At 45.6% G+C, this 14,128-nt stretch overlaps 1 protein-coding gene across 3 annotated transcripts in view; it reads left to right on the top strand.

Moving 5' to 3' along the window:
* The window catches only part of PARD3B (par-3 family cell polarity regulator beta), a 443,287-nt gene extending 430,105 nt beyond the window's left edge, over positions 1-13,182 (top strand). For 2 of the 3 annotated variants that reach the window (XM_075511456.1, XM_075511455.1), the window contains one exon: positions 8,391-13,182. In XM_075511456.1, the coding sequence (XP_075367571.1) occupies positions 8,391-8,745 (355 nt within the window). In that variant the 3' untranslated portion in view covers positions 8,746-13,182. The remainder of the gene's footprint in view (positions 1-8,390) is intronic. The other variant, XR_012777023.1, reaches the window with a different exon arrangement.
* The last annotated feature ends 946 nt before the right edge of the window (positions 13,183-14,128 follow it).

Below are 14,128 nucleotides of genomic sequence, written 5' to 3'. Positions count from 1 at the left end.
CACGTGAAAAATGAGAACAGGACAGAATTTGGGTTTATGTGTCTTTGAAAGCACTTTACAAAAGTGGCGTGGATAGCAGTGAACGGATAGGCGAAGGGAGGAGGCTTCCTTGCTCGGGAGGAGCTCTCCTGGAGCCTGAGCGGTGTGTTTGGTTCCTTCTGAAGAGGGATTCTGACTATGGCAACAGAATTTCTTTTCAATCAAATTAAAATCTCCTGAACCACCACAGGACCTTTAATTTCTACCCTGATAGCCTCCAAAAAAGCAGAGATCTGCAGCAGAGGTTAGGGTGAGGCAGAGATCTGGATAGTATTTCTGGCTTTTGTGCTGCTGCTGCGCTGGGGCCAGCGTTGAGGTCTCGCCCCTCCGCGCCTCTCATCCTTCTCATTGCTTGCCTGCTCTTGAGGGAAGCAGCTGGCTCTTCTCGTGGCAGGGATAGCACCGTCCCCATGTGCATTGGAGCGACTGCACAGTAATGCAGCACAAATACTACTGTAAGAGGGATTTCACTTTAGCATCTCGCCCCAGTGGTGGCAGTTCTGCATGCGTCCAGTACTTCTTTGTATTAGTTTGAGTCTGCATTGAAATGCAAAATTCAGCTGAGAAACCTAAACATTTGCTTCTTTTGCTGGCTTAAGATGCATACGTCCTTTAGAAAGAAGTTTTCTCCCCTCCAATGTAACTCGGCCAGCATCGTCTCAGAAATGTGACGCAAGAGACCAAAGGCCAGGAACTCTTTTAGTCTATAGGAAGAGCTTTCGGCCCCTGCTGATCTGCAAAACAAAAGACCAAAGGGACCTTAAAATCTCATCCAGGTCTCTCCCCGACAGAGCATGGGGGTTCCTGAGCAACAAGCATGACTGCTTAGCATTGAGAATAGGTTACCAATGCCAAGAGGTTAATGACTCACACGGTATTATGTTGTGTTGAATAATGAGTAACATATGAAATGACACATGTTGTAATGACTTGCTACTTAAAGTACCAATCTACTTAAGATCCCTTTAAGCTTGAAGAGATCACAGAATAGCGATGTCTTGTTCAATAGGTGCTACTTTATTTTATGCCCCCTGGTAGAAGAGATGTACCATGCCTGAGAGCATATGAACAAAACAAGTGAGGAATTGAGTAGGAAGGATTATAGGACTAGTTGTTTTGAATGCTTATTGGGCATTTATAGAGCACCGGCTAGCATATTCGGGGTTTTGTTGCTGTTGATTTGAGGGTTTTAATCCTGATTATCACAGTTCCTATATTTGTAGGTTGGATTTAGGGAAGGAAAGAAAGGGGAGCTTTGCCTGCAGCATGGGATTATCAGAAGCTGGTCTGAGATCTGCTGTGGAAAATAAACTAATGCTGGAGCAAAGGAGCAACACAATGTTTTATGGCTTTGTTGCTGATAGGAGGGGGTTTAATTAAAAGGCACTCTAAATTCTGATGTTAACCCATCTGTGACATAGTTTGCTCCATTAGGGATTGAGAACAATCAATTTGGTTGCGTGGAAAATAGACTGTTCATGCTGTCATAAGAAATCTTATATAATCTTATGGTAAAGTTTTAAACCTGTCAGACTACCGTTTTCCTGTCTTACAGTTGTTTCTGCAGTCTGCTTATCTGCATGGAAAGCTAGTATCTGACTAAACTTTATGCTTGGGCCTGGCTGTAAAAACAAGTGGACCACCTAAATGTCTCTAATTGCTAAGAACTGCCCAGGGAGCTGCTGGGGCCCAACATCTCTCAAAACGTGGTCCTCTGCAAACAATAAAGGACTTTGTTCTCCAGCCACCTTAAGGCTAGACTTCAACTAGAGTAATATAACCATGTCTATGCACTTACCTTCCAGGACAGTAGTGCTTTTGCTGTTTGTTTCTAAATATTTCAAGCCGTAATACTGTAAAGAGAGAAAAACTATGCATATAAGCTCTTATGTTCAGGCCAGTCAAGGCCACTGTTAAACTTGGCAAAACTGCACGTCAGGGAAGAGAATCAAGCCTGCCTGCGTTGCATCTGAAAAGTACTCTTCCTTGAATTTCAAACAAACTTGTATGGATCCCTCCTTCTCCAAATCCAAAACAAATATGAATTCTTTAAAAAGGGGAGAGAGAGACTTTTCCGCTCTTTCCCCCCCCCCCAGTAATGCAGGTCATGAAATGATCATTATTTTTACAGGTCTGCAAAGCCTATAGAAGTCAAAGCTATGTAATATACATTGCAGAGTGTTCTGCTAATCCAGTCCAACCGCAGTCGTGCCTGGCCCAGGGATGAGGGTCTGGTAACTGGAAACCTGACACTGAAGGAATTCCAAACACAGTCCTCAAACTAAAAACAGCTCTCTCCACATGGCATGTGCTACATGAGAGCCAGGGATTGTATTCATTTACGTTACCTGATTTTTTAGCCTTGTATTGTTGATAAAAGAACAGGAGAAGAAAGCACCTCCACCAGCTCAGCCCATAAATAATCTGTGTGTGGTGTGTTTGAGGTTAGTATGACATTGCTAGACATCTGCTGCCTTCTGAGAGGTACAAGCCTCTCTCACAGACAGCAGCCACTGAGCACTTCCTTGTGCTGCAGATTCGTCCCAACACTAAGATACCAAATTTGATTTCCAGTGGCTTTTTAAATGCAAAACCCATCATTGGCTATGGGAAGTATTGGTCTCAAATGGCAAAGAATATTTGTTATAGGAGTATCTCACCTATGAAGATACAGACACAGACTTTAATGAAGCTCGTCATGCAGTGATTTTTTGGAAACCTGCAGTGATTTAAAAAAATGTATTTTTTTTAAAGTTATATGCACATTGAATATTAAGCAACAGAAGTTCTTAGTGCCACTGACTACAAACAGCACTGCGGTGTCTATTTAATACAGTATCTGGAGACATAGGGACTGCATGGTCTTTTCAGTCAGTTGTTTTTAGTGTATGTTGAGAAGAGCTTTATAAAGACACAGTGTAAAAATGTATTTGATACTGTAAGATTGTTTGTTTGCATAATTTAATTCTTACATCAGCTTCTCCTTTCTTCTTTAAAAGTAGATCCTCCTGGCTGAGAACAAACAGCATGCAATCACGATGCATACAATAGAGTTCTTCAGTGAGAATTTGGACACAGATAGGACCTTGTTGCTTTCTCCTGTTCTTTAATCACAGCCCGAGCTGCCTGATGCCATCACCCAGAGTCTCTGTATGTCTTGCTTAGACATGAAAGAGACTGCAGCCAAATGTGGGCTTTCCATTTGCCACTTAGTCTGTGGCTGTCTTTGAACTTTATTTCAAGAAGTACTCCCTGACAAAGTAAGAAGGCAGTTTTTCATGTGAGATTACATCCCTTGCAAAATATTCCCTCAGCAGCGAGAAAGAGACAGTGATGTAAGAAGAGAGCATTCCCTTCCTTGCTTTTTACCAGGTACTAAGAGGGTGATCTCTGTGATTCTCCCTATAGAACAGAGGCAAGAAAAAGTCTTTGTCATGATGAAATCCAAACCCCCAACATGACGGGGCACAGCGTGAACAGCCAGACCATCATTTTGCTTTCTTTTCCTTTCAGATAACCCGAGCATGTGTCTCGTGGCTGATGTTAAAGGTGACCTGCAAATGGGGGTTAACAATGAAACGCAGTAAACCTGAAATGAAATTATTTTTTCTGGTTGTTTTTTGAAGCATCAGGTATTTAGGCCAGTCTACCCTGTGCGATTCTCCACAATTGAAGAATTACTGAAATGGGGGCTTTAAAAAAAAGGGGGGTGGAGTGGGACTGCAGAAAGCAAAAAGTGTTTTAGTTAGGTTTTTTGAAACGTACAGATACCTGTTTAACTTCAATGACTAAAGAACATTTTGGGTAAAAGAAGCCTTTCTTAAGTATTCCAAATCCTTTGGTTCAGTTTTAAATAAACCCAGAAGCTCTTAAAAATTCTGCAGCAAAGCCATAAAATATTAGATTTTATGTTCTTTGTGCTTGGAAGATAAATAAAGCAGGGATAGAAAAACAAACTACTTCAGGCTTTACTTGTCATAGAGAAAATAACACCACATGTACTGTTAATTGAACATCAGTCACAAGTTACCTGCTTTATTTGGACAAGGCTACTTTGTGCTCTTAAAGCTCAAAATGGATCACAGTTCTTACCTGGTGAATCATTTAGAAGATAAACCAGTAGAGCTGCTAACCAGCATATGAAGTGATACGGCGAAACATGTTTGCAGCTACCGCTGTGTGTGATCTGTAATTTCTCTGCAGGGGAAGGTGAGATTTTGCTTCCTCACAATAAAACGAACATTTTAAGGGGCACCTTGCCCATGATATTTTTGAGGAGTGCATTTTCACACTGCCCCACCAGTTTCACTCCTTTCTTGAACCTGGTGCTTCTGCTTCCCTTCCTTGCACTGCTTCCTTCAGCAGCAGCCCCTGCTTTTAGCTAGACCCGCATCAGTGATGCACCTTCCAGTGGGAACCAGCAGAGGTGAGCTATCAGCAAAAACACTTTTTGAGCTCTGAGATCGGTTCTTTCCCAGGACGTTGTGTCAGCTTCCCTGCCTTCTGCCTGCCATTAATTTCACTGGACCCCCAGGTCAAACAACTGGCCAAAAATCTGGAAAACAGCTGACGGTCAGAGCAGCTCCTACTCAGCATGTCCTCTCAGAGGGCACACTCCCGGCCTGGTCCTTTTGAGTGGCCGGACCTGCTTGACCCAATTTGTGGATTTTTGATCACTCCCCTGGGTCACTGATTTTCCACTTGAGGTTATTGGTTTGACCCCCAAACCACGGGTCACTTGGGAGGTGTGATATGGCCCTGTGAACTCTGAACTCATCAGGAGCCAACAAAAACAGCGAGGGAGGGGAGAAGAATTTCATTAGGGCCTCCTCAGAGGTGGCAATGTCTGCTGAGTGAAAAGGCAGGGGTTGTTTTGCTTCTTGCAGAAACAAGCGTAGCATCTACAAGGGGCTGCCAAGTAGAAAGTGTTTGGTTTGAGTTATGGCAATTTCTTTAAGGATAAACAACAGCGTATACTTTTACACCATGAGCTATCAAGTGAAAATGGTGTTGCTTCAGAGGAGCCCAGCTCCTCCTGCCAGGAACTGCCCCTGGTGTCCCAGACTTACTCCTAATGGTGACAGCATTTCTACAGCCAGAGCTTGCTATCTGTCGGTGTTTCTTCTGCTTTAAAAAGATTGACTTTCTGATGGTTAATTTGACACACCTGGGGAGGGAAGGGCTGTGTTTTCCTATATGTTAAGACTTGTCAGATGGAGGTTCGTGTCAGAGGTTCATGCAGACTGCCCAGGCTGGTTGGTTGCACCATGAGCAGCTCCCTACAAACAGACTTCACCGGGCATGGCTGGTAGGTGGGGAAGAAGCAGTCCTCAGGAAGTAACTCGGCTTCAACATGCAGCGCTGGTCATAACAGGGAAGAAAAGCGTCGTCGTTGTAGCATGTGTGTCTGCACGCCTGACACCCACTGGGATCACCAGGGGCAGTGAGCTGGGGAGTGTGGTGCAGCCACGAGGATATCTTTAATGACATTTCCCCCGGTCATGCTGCCCGGGGGCAGCCTTTTGGGCAGTTACCAGGGTTTCCCAAGGTTTTACTCATACAAGAGTTCTGGTAATCATGGGTTAGATCACTGCTTGTAATATTGCCGAGGCTGCTAAAAAACCTCACATACCTTCTGGCTTCCCAGGACTTTCCTAAAGGATCCGTGTGAGGTAGATTAAAGCCTTGTCTCCATGTACAACCTCTCCTCTCAGCTGCTAAGCCCTGACTCGGCGGAGGACACTTGAGAATGTTACCACCTATGGGTGTTACCCTCAGAGAAGGGAAGCTGGTGCCGAGAGTGAACAGCTTGGATATTTCTTTATTTTTTAATGAAAGATTTTGCCCTTCCCATGTCTTCGTCTCTGCAGTTTGTCTACGCAACCAGAGACGGTATTAGCTGTAAGTGAACCAATGGTGGATTTAGTTTTGTAGCATAGGTAGCAGCAATGAAGACCTGATGGCACGAGCTCAAGCAGCTCGGGTACATGCCTCAGGTCTGGCACGTGTGCGGTTTGATTGCACAGGCTTATCTTCACTGCACAGTCCTAGGTCAAAGCTGCCTGAATGCGCTTCCCTCTGCACAGTCACAGCTTCTGTGGCAGCAGTGTGACAGTCTCCTAGAACTGGACCGGCTGAGCTTTCCTGGAGACGGCTCTTTTGGCTGGATGGCAAAACACATCCCCCTCTTTTCCTGCAACATCCAGACCTCTCGTGTGAGTTGAGGGATGAGCTGTGTGCTGAAGGCTCAGTAGGTGATGCTGGTGGCTCAGTCCTGTTCTCAACAGTCATTTTGGTACCAATTAATCTTGAATTTGTTATTTTAATGTAATTCAATTTTGCAGTTAGAGCTCTGTCCAAAAGCTACCTAGCTCTTCAGTGAATTCTGGATCAGGTTCCAAGCTCAGTCCCTTTTTAATGTGATCCACAGGAATTTGGTTGATTATAGCTGCCGATGAGAACATCTTATAAAATCTAACATACAGGATTTTGAGCATTATCATTGAATTAAAAGGTGATGGGTGTAGGTTTGACATTTGTTCCTGTTGGTTTGCTGCTTGACACAAAGCAGTTCCTACCACCGCAGAAGCCTTTTACGTTTGGAAGTGTGTTTTTGCACATAGAAGAATTAAAAGCTGAGTGTGACGGGACTGACTAGCGAACAAGTCTTCATCTAGAAATACACGGAGCAACTCTTTGGCCTGCTGTGGAAATCAGGCTTTGTTGCAAGGCGTAGGTGTGTGAGCAGAGACAGCAGTTGTCTCAATACATGTGGTTAAGAGTCCTTTTAGTATCTCAGAGGGTGGCTTCAGGCCCTTCAGCACTTTGTCTGGACTGTCTCACCAGGAGGGGCGGGGGGGAAGCCGAGAGTGCCTGTCTTTTATAATGTTCTGTTTTTAAAGCAAAAAGTCTCTGGGGAGCAAGGGTCCTAAAAGTCCAAGGCCTGGAATTCTTCCTTTTGCTCTTTCCATTTTAAACAGGAAACATTTGCACTAAGTTATTCCAGGGGGAGAATTGTAGGTTCATTTCAAGGCAGATAATGTTTGTTCATTGCCTATGTCCATGATTTACCCCATGGGCTTAAACGAGTGCAGCAGAAAACCACATGTTTTGTTTTACTTCATGCAAAACAAGTTCCAGTGGAGTCTGGGAGCCCAGATCAAGAAAGGGGGAGCATGCTTGTAAAATCTCTGTGTGAACAAAAGAGAGGCATTGACGAATTGTGAACACCTGATCTGCTGTACCAGAATGATGACTTTTTTAATAAATCTATGCAAAGAATATTTAAACAGTTGATGAGTTCAGTCCCAAAGCCACAGAGCAGGTGTAATTGATTTATACTTTCAGCCCCTGTTCTGGGTCAAAACCCTGCCGTCTTCCTTCAGCTCGCACTCGGAGAGAAGCTTCCTCTGCAGTCGATGGGAGGTTTTGCCCAAGGTGCAAAGACATTTGCAATCAGACTGGCAAAAACTCCTAATTGAGTTGAACTTTTGGGGATGCTCTGGTGACATGTCTGTGAGAACAATTATTTTTGCCATTTCAAAAGTATCACAAGTTAAGCTGTACTAGGAAAAAATATCAATGCTTCATTAGTGCAAATCATGGAATTAAGATGCAGAAAGCTACGGAGAGGGCTCCATGGCACATCCTCAGGGATGACATGTTCACATGTTGCTTTTCATGTGAACTAGAGCTTGTCAGATCCATACTGATGCAGACAAGTTACAGGGCTGTTGTAATATCAGGCCTTCTAGATCACAGGAGTTTTTTTGAAACCCCACTGGCAGCTCGCCCATTAAACACAGGTATTGTAGCCTGACATCCCTAGTGTTTCTTCCAGGAGTTCCAGTTTTTCCAGCTATGGTGTTTGGAAAGTTTTACAGTCTGACATGTTAGGAGAAAAAATAGTGGGAAATGGCTTGGAAAGCGTGAATATTTGTGCATGTAAAGCTTATGGGATTTGCAGACTTGCAGACCCAACTCATCTGTTTATCCTCAGGCTAGATAAGATTCAGTCAAACATGCATTGTTTAAAGGAGCTTTGTTTCCATTATGGCAAATGGATCACAGGAGGCTGACTTTGGGGGCTGACGGGCTCCAGTGCTCCCCCATTGTAAAAGGGCTGTGATGTGCGCTGGACCCTTCCTCCAGCGTCTTGGGTGTTACAGACTTTTTGTAGCGTGCAGGTGGGAGCCTTGCTATCCTTCGGAAGTTCTTTTGATTCATCTGGACCTGTCATGCTTGAGGTGGCATTTCCTTTCCCAAAGTAAACATAGATTGTGAGTACAATAATGTGTCACTGGGCTAGTAGACTGCCTTTTTATGTGCTTTATTATGTTTTTCCTCCTCAGGCGTGGACCTGCAGAGCCACTGGAATATTTAACAGGACCACGAGTAATATACAAAGAGAGAGATCTTCCCTACTACCAAGGAGGACAGCCTGTTGTCCACCCATCTAAAGGGAACTACATCCGTGCGCCAGACACGAGAGTGGCAGAATTGAGGTACCCTCAGTACTACCCAGCCCAGCCCATCACAAACCAGCATAAAGGACCCCTCCGGCAGGACGTGCCACCTTCCCCTCCTCAGTCCCACCGAGCACCAGCTTATAATGAAATTGTCCGACACCGTGGGACCAGTCCAGACCAGTACCAGTACAGACAACAGGATCCCAGGCAGAAGAACCCCATGACTGCAGCCGTATAGCCATGCACTGGACTTGCCAGCACAGCCTGGGAGGAGTCCCGTCGGACATCATCCTTGTAGAGTTGTTCCCAAGTGTAGCTGCCTGTAAGAATGGCACGAGACCTGGAGTCCTCCTTACTGAGCTGGGCTCAGCATAGGTGCTTTCTAACAGGCGAACTAAAGTCACATGAGGTACGATGTGTTTTGAGTACATGAGGTACCAGACAGTTGAGTATTTTTTAATTCCTTTTAAAAACAGAAAGTGGCTGCTGGAAATTAAGCGCAACACTTAATACACCTCAGGGCTATTTACTGAATCCAGTTACACCTATACAGTACGTAGCTGTATAAGAGCAGTGGTGTCACCAGAGTTTACTTCAGAGTGCTGTTGTAGAGCCTTTAAGTGAGAACACAGCATGCAGTGCAGACTTCGTGCAGAGCTGGGGATCTTGTGTAATCCAATGTGTGATCGTGAGTTGACAAGGGACTGCCATGGAGGTAGTGGCCGCATTCCAGGCACGTTCAGACCAGCGGCTCTGTGCTTTAAGGATGCTGCAGTTCCAGATTTGTAATCTGGCCTCTGTCTTCCTCTTTCTGTTTGGTGGTGGCAGCATTTATCTTGTAGCCTTCATTTTTTGCAGTCTGTGTAGCAAGATTCTCCTCTTATTGCACCTGCTGCATTTGGAGTAAGGCGAAAAGCTTTATCCACCATGCTTGGGCAGGCTCACAGAGGACAAGGCAGCCAGCCACCTGAGAAGTGTGTGTCTGTAGATGTGCGTGTGTGTGCTTGTGAGCGTCTCGTAGTTACACAGTGTGCACTCTTTAAATGTAAACCCTGGAGATCAGATCCTCAGCTCCTGTCAGTAAGTGTCGCTCTTGGGGTTTCAGTGGAGCTGGCCTCTAAGAAGTGGCTGAGGAGGTGATGGCAGGCATGGACTCCATAACTCATATTAGGTTACCGTATCAGGTGCTGCCTTGGCTCTGGCAGGGCAGCCCCTTCCCGGCCCGCTCTGGCCAGGGTTACAGCAAAGTGCCTGCCGGTGGTGTGCCTGCCCTCGTGAGCCTGCCGCCGCTTGAAGGCACCCATCGGTGCGGGGCCCACCCTCAGTCCCCCAAGTGAAGCTCAGCCTTGGGCAGCGCCAGGCTGGTGCCAAGTGCCAAACTACTCAAGTTCCTGTAGCCGGGGCCATCCGGACAGCAGGGAAAGGGGCTTTTCGCAGCAAGGGGTGAGGGAAAAGACAAAGAAAGCAACAGGGAGGGCTTCAAGACCTAGGGGCCCAGGAGGAAGAGGCGAGAATAGCTGTTTGTAGCAAGTTATTTGCAGCAGTGCATAGGAAGCAAGAAGGCGTGGGTGGGGAGAGGGGGCCAGCAGTGCAGCAGAGCCGTGGGGGGACAGGGCAGTGGGGTACGTGCCCGGCTCTTTGCCCCGCGCAGCCCGAGCTTGCTCTGCAGCCAGCCAGCCTGGGAGGAGGTCAGAAATGCACGTCCCCAGCCACAGGGACCTGTGCTACCCGGCCCAGCAGGGCTGTGGGTGCTCAGAGATTTGTCTCAAGGATTTTGTCACAGGGAAACCATACAGTGTTGCCACCTAGAAATACGTTTTGTGAAGTTTCCAAGTGTCCTTAATTTCTTGACTTCTGCCTTTTGGGAGCGTTATTAAACCGTTTGGGCTCCTCTCCTCATCAGGGAGAGACCGTGACCTGGCTGAGGATTAAGCACAAGGATTTCTTTGATGTCTTTTTGACACCTTTGGTATGCAACAGATTAAATCACATAGGTCACTTCCCAGGTATTAAATATCACCAGGAAGGTTTGTCCTGCTAGGAGCGTGTCCCTTTACTAGATATCCCTGGGAAAAGGGCTCGTTAGAGGTCCGTAAGGCACAGGGCAGGGTGGGTCTGTGTGCTGCTGCTTTCCAGGGACCGCTGCCGGTAGGTAATGGCCCTGATGAGAAGCAGCGTTTAATCCCAACCAACGTTTCTTCTGTGCTGCTGATGTTGGTGAGAGACTGCCGTAACCCTGAGGCACGGGGAGCACTTGCAGCTGCCCAGCTGGCCGCAGGCTCTAGCATTTGCATTCACACCGATCTCTAGCCACCAGCCGGGCTGGGAAGCAGGGGAGAGGAGACAGCTTTAGGGTGGTGGGGGAACATCTCCGTGATTCAGATACAGGGCTGGACTCCCTGGGGCAGGGGCAGGCGCAGCTCTAAATCCAGTCAGGAGGAAGCATTGGTGGGAGGGAGAGGAGAGGAATGCAATCAATTATGAAGCAAGTGTGTTCGGTTCTTGTTCCATTTCTTTCTGCCCTCTTCCCTAGTAATGTAGGAGGGAAAAACCTCTGGAGGGAGGGTTGGATGTAAAGCTGAATGTCTCTCGGTACCCTCCATAAATAAGGCGCATTCCCCAAGGAAACTCTGCCTGTCGTGTACGTGCTGTCACAGCCTTGTACTTCTCTCAAAGAGTTTTAGATGCTGTAGGATACTCAGCCAGGACTTGGCAGCCACAGGGTAGCCGCTGGTGTTATGAAGGCCCGCTGAAAGTGAAGCGAAAACAAATTAAAATACTTTCCTTTCCCTCCTTGAAATATAACCCCTGATACATTTGATCCAGCTGTAAAGAAACTAATATGTTTGCGACAGTGGCTTTATCAAGCCAGGCCACAATTAAGAACAGCTCTGAATATAAGCTACTGCCTTTATAAATCACTCTCAACTAACCCTTCAAATGGCATCACAGCGCAGTGAACAGAACTTATTTACAGTATTTCAAGAGCCAGGGCTAAATAAAATCTGGATGGAAACAGCTCCTGGGTTATTTATAGCCTTTGAAGGACCTGCGCAATTGTCTCCCCGTAACCTGAATCTCTCCTTAAGAGCTCCCCTTGACTGCATCGGCTCCACTCGGTTGAGGCGGATGGATCAAACGAACACCTTCTGAGCTGTTAATCTTACCCAACAGGTTATTAAATGATGTTTCTGCTGTTAGATCAGTACAGAGCTTCTCCCAAAAAAAAAGAAAAAGTGCTACAAGTATAATACATGGATGCATCCTACAGGTGAGGAGCTAAGGAGGAAGAACAGTCTGACCTAGCTGGCGGAACAAGACCAAAAAGTATTACAGAGCATCTCATCAATCTCTGGTGCCATTGTTCTGGGAGAAAATTGCCATTTGCTGGTTTAATATCTGGTAGAGGTACGGTATTTTCAAAAGTATAATGTGTAACTACAGTATATATAGTCAGCTTCCTGCAGTGTAAAATGTATGATTTTAGCACCATATTGTGGAAAAATATGTACCGTGCAGAATTCACGAGGTGCTACAACTGACGGTTGAAAATACACACTTGCAAAATCCAAAAGAGCCGTTAAGTAACAAGTTGTTCTTTTCCCCATATGTCCATATGTTTGGGAAAATTGAGTCTGAAATGCTCTTGACACGTAATTGCCTCACACTCCCTCATCCAAAATGTGCCAGTCCAGCAGTAAAGTTACTGACGTAGCGGGTGTGAAGGGAGAGTTTGGGTTTGCCACAGGAGCAGCGTGCCATAAGCGTGCGTGTGAACAGGAGTCAAGACAAGGGGGAGAGAGGCCCGCTCTCACATGAAGCTGGAAGCTTTGATTTCCTGAGCTGGTGGCGTGCAGCCTGCGTTTCTGGATCTGGCGCGGGGCCAGCCGGGCCCAGCAGTTGAAAGATTAAGAGATAGAAAAAGAGCCTGTGGATTTTCTGAGTGACCACCCACTAGTGAGCCATGATCTTGGCCCGCAAGCAGACATTACCACTGTGATATATTATGATGCAGAAGTCTCTAGGTACCCCTCAAATGCATAAAGAAATATCAATTGCCCTTTGTGGAAAAAAAAGGGGAACTAAGCATTAAAAAAAAAAGGCTCCTGCATTGAAAAAGTGCATGCAGCCCTGAATTCCAGTTCACTCCAGCTTCCTGATCTAGAAATAGCTTCACATGTTGCCTAATTTTTTTACAGATGAATTGTGCTACCTCCTCCTTCCAGCTATCACAGATTTGTTTATCAGAGAGTTAGTGCTGTGAGTGAATCCTACCGACTGCTCTGCCAGGGCCACATCCTGACACTCTGCTCGGAGCAGGGGCTGCTTTGCACTTCCAAAAGGCCCTACACCTGTGCTCTCCGTCACAGTTGTGCTGCAGAGTCTCCAAGCCCTACGTGCAAAATCAGAAGCGCTATTCGCTATTTCTGCGTAGAAGGGAAGGCTTTACAAGAACACTATTCTATTATTGTGGGGGAGGGAGAGGTGTTTGTGATCCTGACAGTACCTGTGTGTTCAAGTGAAACTGATTTTAAAATCACGCGTGATTGTTTTGGGGGAAAAATTCAACAAACAATTTGAGAGATTTTTTCTAGTACCATATCAAAGATTTTGATCTTTTGTTACATATGGCTATATAAATTTTACCTGGTTTATTTTGCATTAAAATAAAGGCTTTAAGACTAAATATGATTATGTATTTGTATGTAGAGTCTTTCTCTTCTTTGTATCTACAAAGTCATCCTTACCCCTGGATGTGATTCGATATTAGAAGATCACGTGTGATCAGGTTGGATCAGAATCGGTAAGGTGACTTTTTAAAAAAAAAAAAAAACCACAACATAACAGCCATGTGCTGCCTCATAGAAAAAAAAAAATCACAGGGCTTAACCTGATTCCCTCTCAAATATGCATTGTCTTCAGCTGTAGAGCCGGAGTCCTGATTTCATAGCCCCAAGTGAAAGGAGAAGCGAGAGAGAAGTCCCTTGCCATCTGGGCGAATTTCAGCTTAGGCAACTGCGTGTTTGTTGCTAAAGTTCCCCACAGAGTTTCATCTCGACATCGAGCTCTTCTCTTGCTGTTGGTAACAGCCGAGGTGTTGTGCGGCTGTGTGGCAGGTACCAGGTCCAACCAGCTGAGGCTGTATTTCAGCGAGATGGCTGCAGCACTATCTTGCCAGAGATTTAGGACTCCTTGAAAGTTTTACGCAGGTACTTAACTTGAGGTACGTGGGTCATTTCACTGAAGCTGATGACACTACTTTTCATACTCCAGATTATGCGCAAGCATAAATCTTTGTAGGATTGGAGCTATGGGTTGCAGAGCACACTGAGATTCAGGCAAGAGTGTTATGTTAGATGAAGTAATTTTCAAAATAGCAGATATTTAAATGAAAAGTCACTAGAACATGGAGAAGGAAGAATGTAGCCCTTCTGTGATGAAAATTTTGTTTTACTACAAAGGAAAAGGAAAGAGTAAAAGAACAAAACAGGACAGAAAAGTGCAGAAGGTTTACAACACAAGATACAGCAGAAGTTGCAGTAATGGTTCAGTAAAAATAAATGTGTACTGCACTCCAAAACATTTGGAATGCAGATCTTGGTATTTACGGCCAAGACAGT

The sequence above is a fragment of the Mycteria americana genome, chromosome 9 (genome assembly GCF_035582795.1).
Source record: "Mycteria americana isolate JAX WOST 10 ecotype Jacksonville Zoo and Gardens chromosome 9, USCA_MyAme_1.0, whole genome shotgun sequence".
Classification (NCBI taxonomy): domain Eukaryota; kingdom Metazoa; phylum Chordata; class Aves; order Ciconiiformes; family Ciconiidae; genus Mycteria; species Mycteria americana.
The sequence above is the reverse complement of the archived record's forward strand: the minus strand, read 5'-3'. Positions and strand labels throughout refer to the sequence as shown.